The sequence below is a fragment of the Ursus maritimus genome, unplaced genomic scaffold, assembly GCF_017311325.1.
Source record: "Ursus maritimus isolate PB19 unplaced genomic scaffold, ASM1731132v1 scaffold_12, whole genome shotgun sequence".
In the NCBI taxonomy this organism is placed as follows: domain Eukaryota; kingdom Metazoa; phylum Chordata; class Mammalia; order Carnivora; family Ursidae; genus Ursus; species Ursus maritimus.
This window is the reverse complement of record NW_024423564.1, coordinates 58,637,349-58,660,860: the sequence shown is the minus strand read 5'-3', so window position 1 is coordinate 58,660,860 and position 23,512 is coordinate 58,637,349. Positions and strand designations below refer to the sequence as shown.

The following is a 23,512-nucleotide window of genomic DNA, read 5'->3' as shown; positions in this document are numbered from 1 at the left end:
AGGCCCTGTCTACTAAAAGTAGAACCACAACATTACAGTTCATTTTTTTAAACTAGAGAAAATGCACTTTGAGCTAAAAATGTCTTTCTACTAAACCTCTCTTAATGTATCTACATAAATTAGGATTTTTGAAGTTTGGTCATATACCTCACTTACCTTCCTTCTTTGGACTTTGATCCATTTCCCATGCTGACACAGCACTGCTTTATTTAGGTGTTTTGTTTTTCATAAAAATATGCCAAAATATTCACTTATCTTGTCATCCATGTTAGTTTTCCTTAAAGCATTTAGTAGTATTTGTAGTAGTGACAGTGCCCCATTTATTCTTCCGAGATTCCTGTAGTTTCCTTAATGAAAGAGAAAATATTTTGTAGAGAAAGTAGTTAATTTTTTTAAATCAAGCTGTTAATTTAATTTGACCTAGCAGAAGATCTAATCTCAAATCCTCTAAGAGATAATGAGTAAGTGGGTGTCACAAGACTCCTAAAATATTGAATATGCTATAAATAGAGCAAATCTATCTGGTACATGTATTAGACACAAATATAAGAGCACCTTGAATCAGGTTGATTTTTATGGATTTTTGTTTATTAAATGACTGTAATGCATATATAAAGCAGTGTGTTTATTTTGAAATGTAGTGAGCCATTTTATTTTTAGTTTAGTGTATTAAGGAAAGAATTCCAGGCAGCTCTTATCTCTGCTAATAATAGAAACTTTTTCACCCCTTCAAGGGAACAGTATTCTTGCTTAAGTGCTGTCTTATGTTTAACCATGTTTGCCTTGCCTCTGATAAATTGTACCATATTTCTTTAGACGGTGCCTTTGTTTTTAAAGTGGTAATAATCCTTTTAATTCTGCTCTTAGTTTTTTTTTTAAACAACCTTTTATATGGTTAAAGAAATTATCAAATCTTGCAATAAACATGTCTCATTCTGAATGCCAATGTATTGACTTACTAAAATGCTTTTTTCAGAATTTTTTTTTCATATTATTCATGTAATTTTATGTAGTATTAAAAACATGAGTCATGTGTTCTCATTTAACATCACTCAACTCCTAAATAATAAATTAGTTACAAGGTAATTATCTAGCTGTCATAATTGAAAGTCATTGAATTAAAAATTTTAAACATACCATAAATTTTTTCCAGATTCTTAACTTTGCTTGATAAATACCATAAATATTAGTTAATTTCATTTTCTTTTTAAATGTGTTTGAGTGTGACTTGGCACTATATAGTATTCCATAATTCACTTCTCCCAGACTTAGTTAACGAAATAATAAAACCAATATATATTTAACATTTACTGTGTTTAGTCATGTTGGATTTAAAGGAAAATATTTTTACCAGAGTTAAAAATGTGGCAATGATACTACTATAGATGATTTACTAATTTAAAACAAAGTGGGAAGTAATCATCAAGAATTTACTTAAACGAGTCTTGTCTCACATTTGAATTCAAAGCCAAAAATAGGATAAATCTACCTTTTACTCAGATTTACACCAGTCTGTACTTAGTGCTCTACTAATTCACAGTTAGATAATATAACAGGTATACTGTATGCTGTAAACTTGATTTCAGCAAGAGTTTGACTTTATGTCTTAGAGTAGCTTTGTGGATAAGATGAAGAAATGTGCTCTATATGGCTTATTCCTGCTGAATAACTATTCCCAAGGAAACTAGGTGTCATGCTAAAGAGAAATCTTGGACATTGACTCTAATAATAAAGATAGTAATATTTCCTATTCGGGAAGGTATAAAGCTAGACAAGGTGATTAATAGACAAATTACAGAAGGAGAATTTAAATTTATATTGACTCTTGGATTGTGAGGCAAAACCCAGGAAGGTGAAATTTAATAGGGATAAGTGTCAAATCTAGCGCTTAAGTTAAAAAAAACAAACAAAACAAAACAACCAGGCACATAAGAGTAGAACAGTTGATGGTAGTTCCTGAGATGCTGGAGTTTTAACTGACTGCAAGCTTAGGAAGTGTATGTTTTGAATGCTTTAAATGTAAAAATTGTTATTGGAATGAAAATAGGTGTATATTAATTGGTAGTTTTAGGGGTAGCCTAGTTCCTGCTGTACTTTGGATTAAGCTAAATTTTGAATATTAAGTTCATTTCTTGGTGCTACAATTTGAAAAACTTAGCCAATTATGTTTCATTCAGAGAATGACCAATAAGGGGAGCCCCAAAAGAATGCCATATGAGATAGTGCAAAGGAAACATTTTTTATACTATTAGAGAACATGTATTTTAAGTGTGATAGCTGTTTTAAAATAGCTAAAGTACCATCATCTAGAAAAAGGAGTCACCATATTCAGTGATGTTTTGAAGGATACAACTGTGACTATTGGGTGAATATTTTAGGGAGGCAAATTATAATGCAGAATAATGAGGATCTTTCTATCAAGGAGCTTGTTTAAGAATGGTACAACTAGGGTACCTGGGTGGCTCAGTTAGTTTAGTGTCTGCCTTCAGCTCAGGTCACGATCCCAGGGTCCTGGGATCGAGCCCCATATTGGGCTCTCTGCTCGGTGGGGAGTCTGCTTCTCCCTCTCTCTCTGCTCTCCCTCTCCCTTTCTATCTCTCAAATAAATAAAATCTTAAAAAAAAAAAAAAGAATGGTACAACTTGTACTCCAAATCAGTTAGATTTCTGTCATTGACATATTTACCTAGATTCTTGGTGGTTATCAAGATTCTTATCACAAAATTTCAGTTTTTTAAAAAAGATTTATTTGAGAGAGAGAGAGAGTGTGTGCATGTGCGGGCACGACCGGGAGTGGGGAGGGAGAAGGATAAGCAGACTCTCTGCTGAGCATGGAGCCCAATGCGGGCTCAATCCCAGGACCTAGAGATCATGACCTGAGCTGAAGGCAGATGCTTAACCGACTGAGCCACCCTGGTGCCCCACAAAATTCCAATTTTGAATGGGAGGTTGGCATAAATAATTTGTAAAGTCTTTTTTAACTTTAATATTCTATTATTGCAAAAATAGTTTCTCTAATGTGATTAATTTCCACACCTGCTATGACTTCAAACTTGTATCAAATCAACATTGTAGTCAAGAACAATTTTTTTAAAAAGAACAATTATAAAACCTGGAGAAAATGTAAAAATCTGTGTGAAGTCAGCCAGGACTTGGGTGGTCAGTATCTTCCCAGTGAGAAGAAAAGTGCATTGGAGTGAGTCTGGCTGTTTGAGTCATTTGCTAATTTGTAATTATGGTACATGTACGAAGCCAAATAGCAATGGCTGAAAGGCAGAAAAGATAAGCAGAATTTGAGTCCTGGGGAGAAAGCTGTTGGAGTTCACAGCTTATCAAGGATGAGAGCCACTGGTAAACAGTTGGGTTTCTGGTTGCAACCCTCTGAGGACTGAAATACTCTTTAGAATCAGCTTAATTCCACTTATTAAGATGATCTGCCTCCTATCTTTATTCTTTGGAGCAAAATCAAATCAACTGGAGCTTCCACAGTTTTTTCATGTGCAATGTTCAACATTCCAGGACACAAGGCCAAGATAATAGAAACAGATTCAAGGGTGATTCAGATGTTAAAGTTACCAGACATGCACTTTAACTATGATTAGTATGTTGAAGATGGAGAGTTTTAGCAGAGATCTGGAATCTTAAAAAAAAAAATAAAGGGAATTCTGTGACTGGAACATATAATAATTGAGTTAGGACTCTGTGGGTGCTTTAACAGCAGATTAGATTCTGTTGAAGAGAGAATTGGTGAACTAGAAGATAGGTCAGAAGAAATATCCAGACTGAAGCATAGGGAGAGAAAACGATAGAAAGTGTAGAGAAACTGTGAAAAGTCTGACATGTATTATTGGAACCTGTAGGTAAAAAATTCTTTGTAGGCTTAGGATTTTTTTTTTCCCCCTGTGGAAAGATGACATCAGGTTTACCTTCTTTTGGTATAGTTTCTCTTAACATATACCAAGATAAATGTGATTTCTCAGTTTTGTTACCATACTGCCAGTATTTATTTTGAAAACAACCTCTGATTATTGAATTACATCTGGACTGGGAGGTCTCTGAAGGGACATGTAATACTCCAAGGAACTATATTACTACTTCATTGTTCCGTCAGCATAAAACTTGTACAGAAAAAGATATTCCAGCTTCCCTTTATGATGTCTCTTCTAACTCAATGCACCCCCTTATAGGAGGTTTAGAAGCTGCATGAATGGGCAGTTATTTGATGTGGTTACTGTTTGAGACATATAAATGCTGGAATAGATTATATCCATTCATGTGAGTGTCATCCCCCACAACCTACTGTGTGTGTGTGATGTGGGGTCTGGGAAGCAGGGATTAGAGGTTTTAAGAATTGATAAAGATGTGTTTGATTCTATTGCCATATTGATATGCCGTGTTTCTAGTCCTGAATCTTTCTAAAAAACTAAGTAAAACCGGTGTTAGATCACTACCTGTTGTGTCCCATGAGCATGAATATTATTTTGAACCCAAGACTACTGATGATCATACAGAGTGGACACTATGCAGTTCCAGAGGTACGAGAGAGGGAATGGGGCAGAAGCAGCATTTGAAGAGATAATGGCAGAAAGTTTTCCAAAACTGATAAGCATGTCAAGCCACAAATTCAGAGCTCCATGAAACCCAAGCAGAATAAATACAGGAAAATAGTTCCTAGGTACATCACTGGAAAACTGCTCAAAACTGGTTCCCTTTGCTTGAGGCTTTCCAATGCTGGAGTGGACTCCATCTGTCTATGTAGAAATGAGAGAAGATGTTAAGAGAAAATCTTGAAAGTATCCAGGAGATATCATCTTCAAAGGAACAATAAGCCAATTTTCTCAACAAAGTAAGGAAACAGTAGAATGATATCTTCAGAGAGGTGAAAGAAGTGAACCACCAGCCTATAATTTTGTACCCAACAAAAATATCCTTGAAAAATAAAGGCAAAATACATTTCAGATAAGCATAATTTGAGAGAATTTATCACCCGCAGACCCACAGTAGAGGGAGCACTAAAGGGGATCTTTCAGGGAGAAAGAAAACGATGCTTCCCCAGATAGAAGCAGGAGGAAATGAAGAGCATTGCGAAGGGCAAATATGTGGGTAACTAAATAAATACTGACTATACAAAATAATAATACCTTGTGAGATATAAAATATATATAGGAATAAAATACAACAATAGAAAAAGTGGGAAGTCGTTGGTTTTCTAGGAAATGATAAAGATACTAATTTATACTAGATTTCTGGTAAGCCAGAGATGCTTGTTGTAATCTCCAGGGTAACCAGTGAAATGAAAACCTAAAGGCCCTAGAGATAAAAAGTAGTTTGGTTCTCATTTTGTTTCGGAATGTTAAGTTATTCCACAGTTTTACTTTGTTTTTTAAGTAAGCTCTACTAAGAAATACTTTCACATTTTTACAACGTAAAGCCTGTATAAACATAAGTTTTAAAAATGAAGCTGAATACAACATATCATGTAATCAGTTCTCAAGTTAGCTGAAGAACAAGTCTTTGCCAAAAATTCACATTTTGAGGCTTTCCTGATCTATTTAAAATAACACATTTTCCCACCTCCACCCTGTCACTCATACTGTACTTTATTTTCATTGTTCTCCATTATATTACCATTATGTATTTATTGTTTATATTCTCCACCTGCATGTAAGTTCCATTTATACCTGTTTTTTCAGCATTTGGAGGAATCCTTAGTACACATTAGGTACTCAGAAAATATTTCTCAAGTGAATGAATGAACAAATGGATGCTCAGACCAACAGAGGATAAAAACAGCTAGGAGAAAAGGATCTTCAGGGATATGAGTTTGTTCTCTCAATAAAAATAGAGTGCATGTTACATACTGTATTATGGGACTGTTTCCATCCGTGTTTTATTTTCTTGACATTTGGCAGCACTGGATGAATACCTTTAGTCTGTCTGATCCACAGCAAAGACTATAGCCCTACCCCAGCCTGCATTTTGACTAAACGGCAATTTTTCTTACTTGATTCTTTTCGTCCTTTGTCCCTCCTTCCTTAGCCTATCACTACTAGGCTTCATCCCTTCAGTGCCCTAATTTCTCAACTCAAGTGTTGCAGATAAAAGGATTAGCATGCAGTAAGCACTCTTGTTATGTTACAATCAAGAGAGGCCAGTTGTTGGGAGGTACAGTAGTGTGAATTTTGAGCTTGGGCACTGCAGGCAGGTATAGCATCTTGCCACTCACTGTTGCCTAATTCCTAGTTTCTTCATCTGTAAACTGGGTGTCATATTTACTTTATAGAATTCTGGGAATTAAATAAGATGTATATAAAGCACTTAATAGTATTTGTTTAATCAGTGGTAGATAAAAAGGAATAAAGCCTTTTGCTTCCTGTTCAGAATTATCCTTTAGAGAACTTTAAAGGGCTTTCAGGGAAAGGGAATTTGGAGAAAAGCAATGAGTCTGTGTTTTGTTTCATCATGGGTGAAGAAGAAAGGAGCCTTGTGTTATTTTGGCAGAAGTCTGGAGATGGTAGAGGTGAGAACATATGTGCCTCAGATGACTCTCCTGACTCCAGAGTGAAAGCTCTTGATACGATTGAGTAAGGATGGGTGCTGCCTGTCAGGGCGCTGCTTGCTGACACAAAAGGGGCCTCTCAGACCTGTCGTAGCCTGAGTATGGCTAGAGTGTCATCCAAACATTCTTTCTTAACTTTTTTTTTTTTTTTAAAGATTTTATTTATTTATGTGACAGAGAGACAGCCAGCGAGAGAGGGAACACAGCAGGGGAGTGGGAGAGGAAGAAGCAGGCTCCCAGCGGAGGAGCCCGATGTGGGACTCGATCCCGGAATGCCGGGATCACGCCCTGAGCCAAAGGCAGACGCTTAACGACTGTGCCACCCAGGCGCCCCTCTTTCTTAACTTTTTTATTAAGCTGTACCACATATACAAAGAGGTGCACATACTCTAAGTGATTTTTTTTAACCTAAATCCTCAATGAATATTCATAAACTAAACAAACACATACAACTACTACTTAAAGACACAGAAAATAACCAGCATCCCACAAGACCCCAGTTTGGGCCCTGCTTTAGTTACTGTTTCCATCCTCCACCCCCACCAAAGGTAACTATTATCGGATTAGTTCCACCTATTTTTAAATTTTGTAGAAGCAGTTCTGTTTGTGTCTGGCTTCTTTCACTTGAGCTTATGTGTGTTGCATGTTGCAGCATATAGTTGTAATTTGTTAATTCTTATTGCTGTATAGTATTACATTAAGACTATACCATTATTTACTCATTCTTTTTTTTTTTTTTTTTAAAGTAGGCTCCACGCCCAGTGTGGAGCCTGCTGTATGGCTTGAACTCACGACTCTGAGATCACAACCTGAGCTGAGATTAAGAGTCAGATGCTTAACTGACTGAGCCACCCAAGGGCTCCTGTTTATCCTTTCTGATATTGATGGGCCTGTGGGTAGTTTTTACATTTTGGTTATTATGAATAATGCTGCTTTACACCTTCTTATACATGTCTTTTTTCTATTCATGATATATTACTGTATAGATAAGCATACATATTCAAAATCATAAATACTTGAGAAATACTGTTTTTTCCTACTTTTCAGATTTTTGTCATTACTAGGGCTACTTTTTGAATCATCAACCATAGTTTTCTAGAGTACCTATTGATTTTTATTCAAGTTATTTTGAATCTGTGAATGATACTGTAACAGGTGCCCACTAACATAACATTAGAACTTTGGTTTTTTTCATTTGTCTTGTAGAGTTACACTTATGAACTTCACAATGTTGTATACACAGAGTATACTGCTTTTTAAACAATCTTTGATATTTATAAGGCTTATTTTATTTAGGATGATATTCTGCATTTGTAAGTATGAAATCACTGTTCAGGAATAATTGTCATATTATCATATCCTTGATAAATATCTTTTTTGTTGTTTACTGATTTGGTCAAGTGTTTTTTCTCAGCTAATGATTGACACATGTTTAGGCAAATATGTCTTTTGTACATATAGTCATTTGTTCAAAATAATTTAGAAATAACCTTTCTAAATATGAAAGGTTTATGAGACCTTGAATTTGAGAAGAATCTCTTTTTTCTGGAGTATAACTTTTGGTTAAAAAAAATCAAGTTTTATTTGGAATATATGGTATGTCTTTGAGAAAAGGATTTTGTTGTATTGTGGGTTTTTTTTAGTCCAAGCGCTGTTTCCAGTCATTTTGCCGGTGGCAACAGAACTCTTTAGGACTCTTGAAAAATGAGAAACGAGCAAATTCTGCCCCCTAAGACTAGCTTTGGAGATAGCGAGGTATTTGAATCACAGTTCTAGCATTAATTTCTTATATGAATTTGGGTAAGTTTCTTAAGTTCTGTGATCCTCAGTTTTCTCCACAAAAGCCCTTGTAGATTTAAATAAGCAAATGTGTATAAAGTACTTAATACACATGTAGGGACACACGTACGTACAAAACACCCAGTATGCTGTAAGCACTCATTATAATATGCCTTTGAGAAATACCTTTCTTTCTATTGATATCATAGCCACCTTTCTCCAAATTGCTTTACTTCCTGGGCCCCAAACTTGTCTGCTCCCTTCACCCTGCTTTTGGAGACCCGCTCTGTTTCTTTTCTTCAGCACCCTGTGCTTTTGCTTCCACTTCTTAGATCTTTGCTACTGAAAGCATAAGTCCATGGACCAGCAGAACAGAGAGCTTTTTATAAAGATCTCAAAGCACTGGAGAACTCTCTGTACATTTCTGCTGGTTATATACTGAGCCAGAGTATACATGTTCAGTTTTAGTAGTGACTACATGTTCTGCAGCAATTTACACTTTTCCCAAGTCTTTGCACTTTCCCACCCCCAATAGAAAAATTCCAGTTACTCTGTATTTTCACCAGGGCTTCATATTGTCTGTTTTTTAAATTGTTGCTGGGTGGGCATGTTGTGATATTATATTGTGGTTTTAATTTACGCTTCTTTGGTGACTAAAAATATTGAGCACCTTTTCATGTGTTTATTGGCTAGCTACATCTCCTTTTTTCCAAATTTATTTTCCTGGAAGACATTTGATTTCTTCTGAAATGCCTAGACTTTAAGTAAATTGCAGTTTTGGTGCTGATGGTTATTTCTTCTTCTATCAATACTTTTCCACATTTAGGAGCTCCTGAAATGTAGTACCACAAGGGATTCCTTGCGACTTAGAATGTATAGATAATACTTTTTCTCTGACCGATGTTTGTTGGTTTTTCTCACATATGAGGAATTAGCACACCCAATTTGAATTCCCCTCTCAAATTCTGAAGCTGCAATACGAGTAGTGTATGAAACCTAAATTATATGTTCAAACAACCAAATATTAATGTCAGTCATGCATTCCATCCATACAGAAAATAGTTACTGAATGTCAGTTATATGTCAGGCACTGTGCCAGATGCTGCAGATACAAAGATAAATGAGACACAGACCCTGCTCTGAAGGAGCTGATTGGTTTAAAGAGGGAGATCAATAATAACAACCAAATAGATAATTACAGCACTTGATATTAAGTGTCATCATGGAGAGGAGCTGCGGTTGTACATTTGAGGGTCATTTAATCCAGACAGTTGAGTTGTTGGAATCATGGGAGGAATGGGAGTGGTGTTTAGGAAATGCTTAGTGGAATGGTACTTGAGGTAAATTCGAGAGACAAATGAAACTTGGATAGGTGAAACATTGGAGATTGGTGATCAGGGACACAAATGGTTCACATGTTTAACTGAATTCATTTACTGTATTCAATACTACTGAAATTTACTGAATGCTTGTCATGAGCTAGAGATATTGTTAGCCTTGGAAATGGGAGAAAGCACAGCTCCGATGGGGAATTCAAAATGGTTCTAAATGACTAAAGTATACCATTTGAGGTGAGGGAATGGTGAAAGATGGTACTGGAAAGGTATGCAGATGCCTAACTATGTATTACATAAATACTATATGTGTATCTATGAAACTAAATGAAGCCTCCACTATTAGTCATTCAAATTACCTCTTCATTCCAATTTTCCAACTAAGTACGCAGAACAAACTGGGATAGGTTCTAGGTTCCTAGTATCAGTGGAACCTTCATTTTGTGTGGTATCATAATTTGTCCTGTCTCCCAGAACTTCTGTCCAACACCATTATAAAAAGTTCTTGAATCTTCCCTTTACTTTTTATTTCAGTCATCTTGCCTTATCTGCACCTGGCAGGTATACAGAAGACTAATCTTTCTTGCCATTGAATATTTCATAATGTATCCCCAGCTTTTCCCCCTTGCTCCTTACACCTAGGGCCAGTTTCAAGGTCTCACACTAGGACTGTTAGAACCATGGAAGGAATCTTTTGCTAGGGCAGTAAAAAATCCCACTGTAACTCCTCGAAGAGCTGTGTCCCTAGCATCTTAACTTGGAATCCTGAGTCCCACTGCACCCAACCCCAAATCATTATTACATATAGTGTTTAGATTCTATCGTACTTTTAACATAATAGTATTATTTTAGACATGAGTGAAATTTGTTGGGTAATTATGGGATGCAGTGTACTCTGTAATTAATACATAATCATTATGAACCTAGTTTTTAGAATCAGACAGACTTGGATTTAAATACAGATTTTTAAAAAGATTTCTTTGAGACAGAGAGCACAAGCAGTGGGGGGAAGGGCAGAGGATGACAGAGAAGCAGACTCCTAGCTGAGCAGAGAGCCTGACGTGGGGCTCAATCCCAGGACCCCAAGATCATGACCTGAGTTGAAGGCAGCTGTATAACTGACTGAGCCTCCTAGGTGCCCCTTAAATACTGATTTTGTCCACTACTAGTCATTTTTAATGTCTGGAAGCCTCAGTTTCCTATAAAATTTCCTCATGGGGTTGTTATAAGGTTAAAATGAAGTAATGTATGTAAAAATGTTTAGCATGTGTGCATATATATAGACATACAGCTGTTAGTTGTCCTTCTCAGATTAGTGAGAAAGAACCATTAACTATCCTCAAATAACCCCCACTAGAAATCACACTGGAGCTTGCTATCTGAAGTTTGTGCTTGCTTCCAAGAAAGATCTGAAGTGCAATTAAATGCTGTAGTCATGGGGCACCTGGATGGCTCAGCAGTTAAGCATCTGCCTTTGGCTCAGGTCATGATCCCAGGGTCCTGGGATTAAGGTCTGCATCGGGCTCCCTGCTCAGTGAAGAGCCTGCTTCTCTCTCTCCTTCTACTGCTCCCCCTGCTTGTGTTCTCTCTCTGTCTCTCTCTCTGTCAAATAAATAAAATCTTTAAAAAAAAATCCTGTAGTTATGTTGAAGAATGATGTCCATCTCTTTTGTAGTCTCTCCTGTGCTTTCACTTGGAGACCCTCTTTAGGGATTTAGTGTGCATTTTGTAGCCCAAATTTTAAGTCAGGTCATCCCAACTGCACCCTGAAAATTTTAGGAAACGTCTTCAGCTATACTCAGTAATATGGTGATAGACTTGATTTTATTTGTTTAGGCTAGTAATTTCATGGGAGCATAGCATTATGCATGTCATGTTCCAGTGAGGTAATACTTTTCAAGTGCCAGAAAAGAAACTTACCAATTTTGTACATAGGTCATGGACTTTGTATAGGCATAGGAAATATCACATGTAGCTATTGGGCCTGTGAAGCATATAAAATTAAATCAATTTTTCATGGACTGAAACTTTGCTGACATAGTTCAAATTATTATATAATATGTCCATGATCTTTACAGCAGAGGGACATTTGACAACCCTTTGTTTTTCTTTGAGCCTCACAGAGAAATAGATCATAATTCAGGCCTAAAATAATACTTTATTTTGTAATTGTTCTTTTTCTTTGTTTTACTAGATATAGTAATAATCTTTTTTTTTTTTTTATTATATTATGTTAGTCACCATACAGTACATCCCCGGTTTCTGATGTAAGGCTCAATGATTCATTAGTTGTGTATAACACCCAGTGCACCATGCAATACGTGCCCTCCTTACTACCCATCACCGGTCTATCCCATTCCCCCACCCCCCTCCCCTCTGAGGCCCTCAGTTTGTTTCTCATAGTCCATAGTCTCTCATGTTTCATTCCCCCTTCTGATTACCCCCCCTTTCTTTATCCCTTTCTTCCCCTACCCATCATCCTAGTTCTTATGTTCCATAGATGAGAGAAATCATATGATAGTTGTCTTTCTCTGCTTGACTTATTTCACTTAGCATTATCTCCTCCAGTGCCGTCCATGTTGTAGCAAATGTTGAGAACTCATTCTTTCTGATAGCTGAGTAATATTCCAATGTATATATGGACCACAACTTCTTAATCCAGTCATCTGTTGAAGGGCATCTCGGCTCCTTCCACGATTTAGCTATTGTGGACATTGCTGCTAAGAACATTGGGGTGCATATGGCCCTTCTCTTCACTACATCTGTATCTTTGGGGTAAACACCCAGTAGTGCAATGGCTGGGTCATAGGGGAGCTCAATTTTTAACTTTTTAAGGGACCTCCACACTGTTTTCCAGAGTGGCTGTACCAACTTGCATTCCCACCAACAATGTAGGAGGGATCCCCTTTCTCCACATCCTCTCCAACAATTGTTGTTTCTTGCGTTGTCTATTTTTGCCATTCTAACTGGCGTAAGGTGGTATCTCAGTGTGGTTTTGATTTGGATTTCCTTGATGGCTAATGATTTTGAACATTTTTTCATGTGTCTGTTAGCCATTTGTATGTCTTCATTGGAAAAGTGTCTGTTCATATCTTCTGCCCATTTTTTGATTTGTTTATTTGTTTCTCGTGTATTGAGTTTGAGAAGTTCTTTGTAGATCTTGGATACCAGTCCTTTATCTGTAGTGTCATTTGCAAATATATTCTCCCATTCCATGGGCTGCCTCTTAGTTTTTCTGACTGTTTCCTTGGCTGTGCAGAAACTTTTAATCTTGATGAAGTCCCATAAATTCATTTTTAGATATAGTAATAATCTTACATGACATATTAAAATCGAATGAGGAAGTAGTTACAATGAATTAATATGGAATAAAGTATAGGAAGCGAGTGTTTCTGATTATACTTGATAAAATTGTAGGGTCTGTGCTTGTAAAAAATGCTAGAATTTACTGGGAATAATACTAGAAATTTGAAAAATTAATTTTATCTTTGTACAAAACAGTCATGTATTTACAATTACATAATACAGTTATATGAAGTCCTACATGTTGTGCATTCAGAAAAATGTGGAGCTGGAAAACATCCAGGAAATGGCAACTAAAATCATCAGGAGACTAGAGTGGCTTAAAAGACTTATATCCTTCAGTGTGGAATGATCCTGAGGGATATAATTAGAAAAATGTTAGAGTTGGAAGGGGAATTAGGCTTGATCTAATCCAACCTGTAACTTAATGCAGGAATTTATCGAATGGTAATCCTGGGAAATGGGTGAGCTGCTTCTGCTTGAGTATTGGACAGTACATGCTACTGGGTTTAAATCCTGGCCTTACCACTTTATAGCTGAACAACTGTGGGAAAATTCTTAACCTTTCTGTGCTCCATTTTCCAGGCTTGCTAGTTATTGCCAGTAGCTTGGTCCCTTGCAATAGACGAAGACTACAGGGGATCTGACCTCCAGCCTCCTCCCATCTACCATTGAGAGATGAACTGAGAATCAAGTAAATGTTAGTGTTGCACAGCCTGTGAGAAAGGTATACTCAAGAAACAAAACAAAGGGAAAAAAAAAAAAACCAGAAAGGCAAACCAAGAAACAGACTCTTAACTATAGAGAACAAACTGATGATTTACCATAGGACAGGTCGGTGGGGGGATGGGTTAAATTAGATGATGGGGATTATGGAGTGCACTTGTCCTGATGAGCGTTAGGTGATGTAGGGAAGTGTTGAATCACTACATTGTACACGTGAAACTAATATTACACTGTATGTTAACTAACTGGAACTTAAAACTTTAAAAAATTGGCAAAAGATTTGAAGAGACACTTTGTTAAATAAGAGATATGGATGTCTGATAAACACATGAAAAGATGCTCAACAGCATGAATCATTAGGGAAATGCAAACTAGGAGATGTCACTACACACCTAGTGAAATGGCTAAAATAAAAAATGCGACAAACCATGTGCTGGGAAGAAAGAACTAGAACTCTTTTTTTTTTTAAGATTTTATTTATTTGTCAGAGAGAGCGAGAGAGCACATGCATGGCGAGCCACAGGCAGAGAGAGAAGCAGGCTCCCCACTGAGGCAAGGAGCCCAATGCAGGACTTAATCCTAGGACCGTGGGATCATGATCTGAGCTGAAGGTAGATGCTTAACTGACTGAACCACCCAAGCACCCCTGAACTAGGACTCTGATATACCACTGGTGATATGGTATACAATGCTGGGAAACAGTCTGGTAGTTTAAATATAAACTTACCATACAACCCAGCAATCCATTACCTAGAAATCTACCCAAAAGAAATGAAGACACATTGGCCTCACCTACCCACCCTCACCACAAACACGAATAGACTTATTCATAATCTCCAAAAACTGGAAACTACCATATGTCCATCAACTGGTGAATGGATAAACAAATTGTATGATACACATACAAGAGAACATTACTCAGCAATAAAATAGAATAAACTGATAGATGCAAAAAGAAAAAATCCACAAAAGTGGACAAATCTAAAAAGCATTAATGCATAAGAAGCCAGAGTTGAAAGGCTACATACTGTATGGTTTCATTTATAGAATATTCAAAAAAATACCATAGTAACAGAAAACAGATCAGTAGTTGGCAGGGATTGGGGTGGAGGAAAGGGACTGACTACAAGAGGGTATGATGAAATTTTTACATGATGATGGAAGTGAGCTACATTTGATTTTAGTGATAGTTACATGACCCTATATGTTTCATGGTACTATATGAGAGGAAAATTTTAAACTTCAATAAAATGACTTAAAAAAAGGGTACAGTGTTATATTAAGTGGGAAATTTTTTTGGGTGGGGGGTAATTTTCAGTATATGTTGAAGTGGTTAAAAAGGGAGGTATGGAGAGGATTCCTAGAGCAGCTGACTGTTGAAAGAATTATTATCAGTTTTTTAAAAAAGATTTTTATTTATTTATTAGAGATCACGAATGAGAGAGCACAAGCAGAGGGAGCAGCAGAGGGAGAGGGAAAAGTAGATTCCCCACTGAGCAGGGAGCCCTATGTGGGGCTTGATCTCAGGACCCTGAGATTACGACCTGAGCCGAAGGCAGCCACTTAATTGACTGAGCCACCCAGGTGGTCCAGTTATTCCCAGTTCTGCTTCTTGAACAATATAAATCAGTTTCATTCTTCTGTATGACAGCTCTTCACCTTATCAAATGTAAAATCCTAAAAAGCATAGATAGTGTAAGTATGGATTTTTTCCCATAAAATTCCATAGCTTTAGAGAATATTTTCTGCAATTTGGCTATAATTCAGGAAAAGCAAAATGAAACACAAATGAGTGGTGGATTTGTAGAACTCTTTAATCCAAGAAATTGTGTGGGCTATAAATTTATTTCCATTAGTTCAGGGTTGTTAGTTCAGCAAAATTGGAAATTTGAAGTAAGTTCAAACCGTTTGAGTTTTAAAGTGTGCTAAATAGTGAATTAATTCTATTCAGCTGTGAGTGGCAGACATCTTAGAAAAAAAAAGTGGCTTAAACAAGATAGTATTTTGCTCTCTCATAACAGTCTGAGCAGGTGGTTCAGAATGTTGTTGTACCCAACGGCATCAAAACCATGGGCTTCTCTCTTCTGTTGCTCCCACCTGCCTAACCCTGTCCTCAAGGTTCAAGATGGTGGTTTTGGAATTCCAGGCTGTAGGATGGAGAAAGGGATGAAGGATAAGCTTGTGAAGGACATTTCTGCTTACGTGTTATTGGCCAGAATATAGTGATAGGGCCGCATCTAGTTAAAAGAGATGCTAGGATGCAGTCTCTACTCTGGGTAACCATGTGCTCAGGTCTAAATTGGGAGTCTTTATGTCTGGGAGGGAAGGGTGGAATAAATATTGGGTATGGCAGAACTACTTTGTTCACGTCTCAAGTCTTTAGTGCAGTGTTTCCATAGTAGGCATTCATTAAATACTTGTCCCATGGATAGACACCTCTTATTGCTTGTATTAATCGGGATATTTACTCTGAATATATGATAAATTATGGCAAATTTGTCCATCCCTGGTATTTTTTAAAACATTCTTTCTTATCTGTGTTCTCCCGTTATAAAGAAGGTATCCCTAGTAGCCTGCAGACAGATTTAATACCATACAGAATTTATTTTAGCTCCTTTATTGCTGATGTTTTTTCCCCTACTAAAATTTAGAGTCCTGTTAAACCTCTCTTTTCATGTGTATTTGATCAACATAGTCCTGGCATTTGGAAAGTATTCAGCAAATGTTTATAGATTGAATAAATGAATGGAAATAAAACTGATGAATCCAACCCTTTTTTTCCAGTTACTTCCCTAGAAGAGTTTATGTCTGTAATACAGAAGAAATCCTTGGCTTTAAATGTTTTGCTTGCAAGATTTTTAGAAATACTCATTTGGTTTTCATGTAGAATATGATGATGAGATATTTGGATTTAATTAAGTACTAATTCACTCAAGTTATTAGGCAATAGGGGCTAATATAGTTCAGCAAAAAGAAGAGGCATTCACAATATAATCTTTTAAGATTTTATTTTTAAGCATTCTCCACACCCAACCTGGTGCTCGAACTCACAATCCCAAGATCAAGAGTCTCCGGTTCCACTGACTGAGCCAGCTGGGCTCCCCTTAATGCATTTGACTCTTGATATCAGATATCCAATTAACTTATCAGCATCCCTGTTTCAAGAGATAATGTCATTTCTTTTCCAGTGTTTCATGGGGAAAAATTTCATCAGATATAAAGAGAAATGAGTCAGTTATTTCCTCAGATGTCATACAGTCATGCTTTTAAAAAAAATTACTTTTAGTTAGAAGTTTTTCTCAGCTTTATTGAGGTATGATTGATAAAATTGTAAGATATTTAAAGTGTACATCATGATGATTTGGTTATCTGTATCCATTGTGAAAGGATTTTTCCCATCTAATTAACACGCCTATCATCTCATTTGTGTAAAATACATATGAAAATAATATAAATACATGTATATATATTTTATATATTACATATACTTATATATATGAACATTTAAATTATCTTCTTAGCAAATTTCAGTTATACAATATAGTGTTTTCAACTATAACCACCAAGTTTTACATTAGATCCTCAGATCTTACTCATCTTATAGCTGAAAGCTTGTACACTTTTACCAAGCTCCACTTTTCTACAAGCTTGACTTTTTAAAAAGATTCCACATATAAGCAATACCGTGCAGTGTTTGTCTTTATGGATAATGCCTCAAAGTCCATCCATGGGGTCGGAAACAGGACTTTCTTCTTTCTCATGGTTGAATAATATTGCTCTGTGTGTGTGTGTGTGTGTGTGTGTATATGTGTATCACATCTTTATGCATTTGTTGACAGACACCTTAAGGTAGTTTCCATGTCTTGGCTTTTGTGAATAATGCTGCAGTGAACATGGAAGTGCTGGTATTTCTCTGATACCCTGTTTTTCTTTCTTTTCTTTTCTTTTCTTTGCTTTGCTTTGCTTTGCTTTGCTTTGCTTTTCTTTGCTTTCTTTTCTTTTCTTTTCTTTTCTTTTCTTTTCTTTTCTTTTCTTTTCGGGTATATGCTCAGAAATGGGATTGCTGGATCATACGGTAGTTCTATTAATTTTTTAAGGAACCTCCATACCATTTTTTATAGTGGCTGCACCAGTTTATATTCCCACCAACAGTGCACAAGGGTTTCCTTTTTTTTTTCTCCCCCCACATCCTTGGCAACACTTACCTCTTGTCTTTTTGGTGACAGTTATTCTAGCAAATATGAGGTGATATACATTTTGCTTTTGATTTGCATTTCTGTGATGATTATTGATGTTGAGCACCTTTTCATGTATCTGTTGGCCATTTGTATGTCTACTTTGGAAAAAAGTTTATTTAGTTCCTCTATTTAATCAGATTTTTTTTTTTTTTTTTTTTTTTTGCTATTTAGTTGTATGAGTTCTTTAAATGTTTTGGATATTAACCCCTTATCAGATATATGATTTGCAAATATTTTCTCCCATTCTGTAGGTTGCCTTTTCATTTTGTTTCCTTTTTTGTGCAAAAATTTTTTAGTTTGATGTCTCCCACTTGTTTATTTTTGCTTTTGTTGTCTTGGCTTTTTTTTTTTTTTTTTTTTTTGTCAAATCCAAAAAAATCATTGTCAAGACTTATGTCAAGGAACTTACCACCTATGTTTTCTTCTAGAAGTTTTGTGGTTTCATAATTTGTTTTGAGTTGATGTGTGTGTGATGTGTGTGTGATATGTAAGATAGGGTTCTAGTTTCATTCTTTTATATGTGGCTGTCCAGTTTTCTCAGCACCATTTATTGAAGAGACTATCCTTTCCCTATTGTATATTCTTGACTCCTTCATTACAAATTAATTGACCCATATATGCATAGGTTTATTTCTGGGTTCTCAATCCTATCCCATTGACCTGTGTGTCTATTTTTATGCCAGTATCAGACTATTTTGATTACTATAGCTTTGTAGTATGGTCTGAAGTTGTTTGAAATTGGGAAGTGTGATTCTTCTAACTTTGTTGTTCTTTCTTAAGATTGCCTTGGCCTTTTGGGGCCTGTTTCTGTGAAAAATGCCATTAGAGTTTTGATGGGGATTGCATTGAATCTATAGGCTGCTTGGTCTGTAGAGACATTTTAACATTATCAGTTCTTCTGTCTGTAAGCATGGTATATCTATTGTATCTTCTTTTATCAGTGTCTTATAATTTTCAGTGTACAGATCTTTCACCTCCGTAGTTAAATTTATTCTTAAGTATTTTATTCTTTTGATACAATTGTAAGTAGGATTGTTTTCTTAATTTCTCGGATAGTTCCTTGTTAGTGTATAGAAACACAACTGATTTTTGTATATTGATTTTGTATACTGTAGCTTTTTTGAATTTGTTGACAAAGTAATACTTCATCATTAAATTGTTTTTTGAGTAATTTCATTCACTTTCTGGTTTCTTTGTTTTTTGATTTAAGCATATAGCATTAAAAAATAAAACATCCATCTGTTTGTTACAGTCTTTGCTCTTATCTTTTTGATCTGATAAGAGCACATATGTTCTCAGTAGTCAGTAGTTTCAATTATCAAATGGGGAAGGAGGAATTGAATTTTTGTTTTTTTTTTTTAATTGTATTGACAAAGGGATGCAGCACTGGTTACTTTCCTTGAGGCTGTCTGGGATTTGAGGAGAGAGACCTATTTTTTAGGCCATGCAGGCAAGTGTTTGGGTATTATGAAATTCCCAAAGGTGAGTACTAAACTACCCAGGCATCAAGAAACCATTTAGGTTATTTTAATTGAGTAGAAACTCCCTGAAATTGATTCAGCCATAAAAAAGAATGAAATCTTGCCATTTGCAACAACATGGATGGATCTAGAGCATACAATGCTAAGTGAAGTCAGAGAAAGACAGATGCCATATAATTTCACTCATATGTGGAATTTAAGAAACAAATGAACAAAGAAAAAGAACAAAACAGACTGTTAAATACAAAGAACAAACTGGTGGTTACGGGGGGGGGAGTTGGGTGAAATAGGTGAGGGGGATTAAGAGTACACTTATCTTGATGAGCACTGACTAATGTATAGAATTGTTGAATCACTATATTTTACACCTGAAATTAATATAACACTATATGTTAATTGTACTGGAATTTAAAAAATTAATTAAAAATGAAAGTCCCTGAAATTGATAATATTTTTTTGTAGTTCTGGAAACATATTTTGGAATATTAATATATAGATTGCTTGAACTTGATATGATGGCTACCAATTTGTTTATATGTAGGTAAAATAACTTTCAAGCTTCACTAAAGTTTTTGATATGACAATTTACTACTTGAGAAAGTTGTAAAGGTAAAAATAATCTCCAGTGACAGAAATTCAGTTCTTCCTAGGTCAGCCCATTTCATGTTTGGATTGTTCTGACTGGGGGCATTATTATGTGTAGTTAAACATGCTTCCTGTGAACTGGAGTGAAGGAGCTTGAGATCACATGTTGTGCCACCTCGTGCCTTATCACCTCCAATGAGTTAGTTCTCTGTGCCTCAGGTTTCTTATTTCTACAATAAGGACAATAATGCTTCATAAAGTTATGGGGTTGAGTGAGCAGAGTAGTTAGTACTTAGAAAAATGCTTGGTACAGAACAAGCAATAAGTGTCGTCACTTCTGTCATTGTTATTAATGTATTTGTTTTAATGATTTGAAACTTGACTCCAAGATATATTTTGGAGGTATTGTCACCTCTTTGATTTCCAGCATATAGGCTGTGTGTCATCAAGTGAAATAGAGGACTTAGGTTTGGTGAAGGAAGGGGAAGAGAATGCTGAGTATACTTCTGAACATGCTGAATTTGATGTGTTTGTGGAATAATACTAGTACTGAGATACATGAATTTGAAGAGGAGGGCAGAGTCCTTGGCACATGGGTAGTAATTAAAATTATGAGAGATGGGCTAGATAACTTAAGTATCTACTTGGTTATAGATTAGAAACCTGGGGACCTAAACTTTAAAGAACAGGTGGAAGCCATAAAACATACCATCTGAAAGTTAGTAGAAGAACCAGGAGTGAGAAGTGCCACCAAAAAGGAGAGTCAGTGTTGTCTATTGCAACAGAGATTGCAGTAATCTGAGAACTGGAAAGTATACATGGCTTGATAATTAACGAGTCTTTTGTGACCCTTTGGTTTCAGTAGAGGAGTGGAGGCAGAAGCCAGATAGCAGTGATGTTAGAAGGATGAAAAGGGAGAAGGAACAGACGATAAATGTACACTACTGTTTTGAGACATGTTGGTGAGACGAATTTTGAAAACTAAAGATGCAGGGTAAATGGAAGATTTGGGGGCAACATAGGATATTGATGGGCTATGGAAAAGGAGCTATTAGAAAAGAAAATGGTTGAGTATAAGGAGAGTGTGGAAGAGGTGAGTTCAAGGCCACAAGTTGATGATACTGGCCTCAAACAGGAAACGGAAAGATGAAAACATCTGAGACTGGAGCAAAGAGAAATGTGGATATAACCAAGCCTTGAAGATAGAGGAAATCACTCCTATGGACTTCATTTTCCCCAAAGAAATGGAAGGGGAATTTACTGTAAGGAGTCAGTGGTTGACTAGGTGCTGTGAGGAGAATGGTCAATGTTTAGAATAGTAATTGAGGGAAATAGGAGAGGAGGCTGACAAATTTGTTTTCTGATGGAGGGATTTTTCATCTGAGCAGTATTTGGATATTACTAGTAGTGTAGATACTATGAACGTGTTATATGAAAGGAGAAGGACTGTTATTTCATTTAATGAAACATATTTAGCATGTATTATGTACAAAATACTGTGCTTTGTACTTCTGGGAGAGTCAGATGAATACTGACTGCCTTACTCAACATGGAGGTAGGTATAAGCTCATAGATCATATTGTATGATTTGTTAAAACCACAAATGTTTACAATAGCCTAAAAATGATAAATGATACATAAACTTTGTAAACATACTATGAGGGTTTGAAAGAAGTAGAGATCCCATTAAATGGGAAATAGGAAGGTTTTATGGAAAAGGCAAAAAGAAATACATAAAATAAGGGCTACATGTGTATTTTCTGATGAAATAGTAATAAAACCAGTCATAAGTTTTTAATTTATTATAGCAATCATTTATTCTTTTTGAATACAATGACTCGCATGAACCAAAAATGAAGAAATAAAGAGATTAACAAAATATAGTGAATTCAGCTCTATCCAAAAGATGTTCCAAACTTGGTTATTTATTTTTTTTTTAAGATTTTATTTACTTATTTGACAGAGATAGACAGCCAGCGAGAGAGGGAGCACAAGCAGGGGGAGTGGGAGAGGAAGAAGCAGGCTCCCAGCGGAGGAGCCCGATGTGGGGCTCGATCCCAGAACGCCGGGATCACGCCCTGAGCCGAAGGCAGACGCTTAACGACTGAGCCACCCAGGCACCCCTATTTTTTTGTAGTAATATAGAATTCAGTAATCCTTTCAACAAATACTTAATGAACATCTCCTGTTGGATACTGAGGATACAGAGAAGACCAAGATGCAGTTTCTTTCCTCAGGGAGTACATACTCTAGTAGAAGACACAGAAGTAAAAAGAACTTAAGTTCTATGTAATAAATGATATAAAAGTGGTGTATATAAGTAGAGGGATTTGGGGTTACAGTGGAAGGAAGAATGAATAAATGATTATGTTGCTATGACAGCAAGTTTTTTCTTTTTCTTTTCTTTAGTTGGAGAACATCAATTGACAGGCCATAAAGTGGCAGTTAAAATCTTAAATAGACAGAAGATTCGCAGTTTAGATGTTGTTGGAAAAATAAAACGAGAAATTCAAAACCTAAAACTCTTTCGTCATCCTCATATTATCAAACTGTAAGTATTTTTGTACCTGATAATGCAAAAGAGAAACTGTCTTGAAATATTTCCTATGAATTTACAAATAACTGTTTATCTTTAACTTTTTATGAACATATAAATCTTTTTTAATATTTCTGTCCAGCAAGTATTAATTCATTTAATCTCCATCAATCCTTTCTTACATACTTTTAGTTTATAATTAAAAGTCATTTTTCGAAATCAGTACTGTTTTCAAGTGATGAATGCAGCCTTGGTAGTTGACTCTTTTCTCGTATTCACTTTGAAGGGTATTTAGGACTTCAGTGTCCTTTCATCTTCACGTGAAGTTCACTTGTTCATTGACATAAATAAGAAATGAGGTCTCTGAAATCACATGGCGGTGCATGATTGATTACAAGCTTATCGTCAAGGACCTACGTTCTAGATGATCCGAATATGTATATGCAGGTTTTTTAAGATTAGCATAAGAATTACCTACTAGCTTGGTAACTCACCTCTCCTATTCTTTGTTTCCTTGATTTTAAAATGCGGATGTGTTTGCACTGGTATAATGCCTGGTATTTGATGAGCATTGGCCTAAAGTAGGAATATATAACCTACAAGCTGATTTCAGTTCAGTTTCATGATTCTTTTTTTTTTTTTTAATGATTTTTTATTATATTATGTTAGTCACCATACAGTACATCCCCGGTTTCCGATGTAAGGCTCGATGATTCATTAGTTGTGTATAACACCCAGTGCACCATGCAATACGTGCCCTCCTTACTACCCATCACCGGTCTATCCCATTCCCCCACCTCCCTCCCCTCTGAAGTCCTCAGTTTGTTTCTCATAGTCCATAGTCTCTCATGTTTCATTCCCCCTTCTGATTACCCCCCCTTTCTTTATCCCTTTCTTCCCCTACCGATCATCCTAGTTCTTATGTTCCATAGATGAGAGAAATCATATGATAGTTGTCTTTCTCTGCTTGAC

At 36.1% G+C, this 23,512-nt stretch overlaps 1 protein-coding gene across 2 annotated transcripts in view; it reads left to right on the top strand.

Moving 5' to 3' along the window:
• PRKAA2 (protein kinase AMP-activated catalytic subunit alpha 2) overlaps window positions 1-23,512 on the top strand; it is a 67,148-nt gene that overhangs the window by 7,813 nt on the left and 35,823 nt on the right. For both annotated transcript variants that reach the window (XM_040627257.1, XM_040627258.1), the window contains exon 2: window positions 22,414-22,555. In XM_040627257.1, the coding sequence (XP_040483191.1) occupies window positions 22,414-22,555 (142 nt within the window). The remainder of the gene's footprint in view (window positions 1-22,413; window positions 22,556-23,512) is intronic.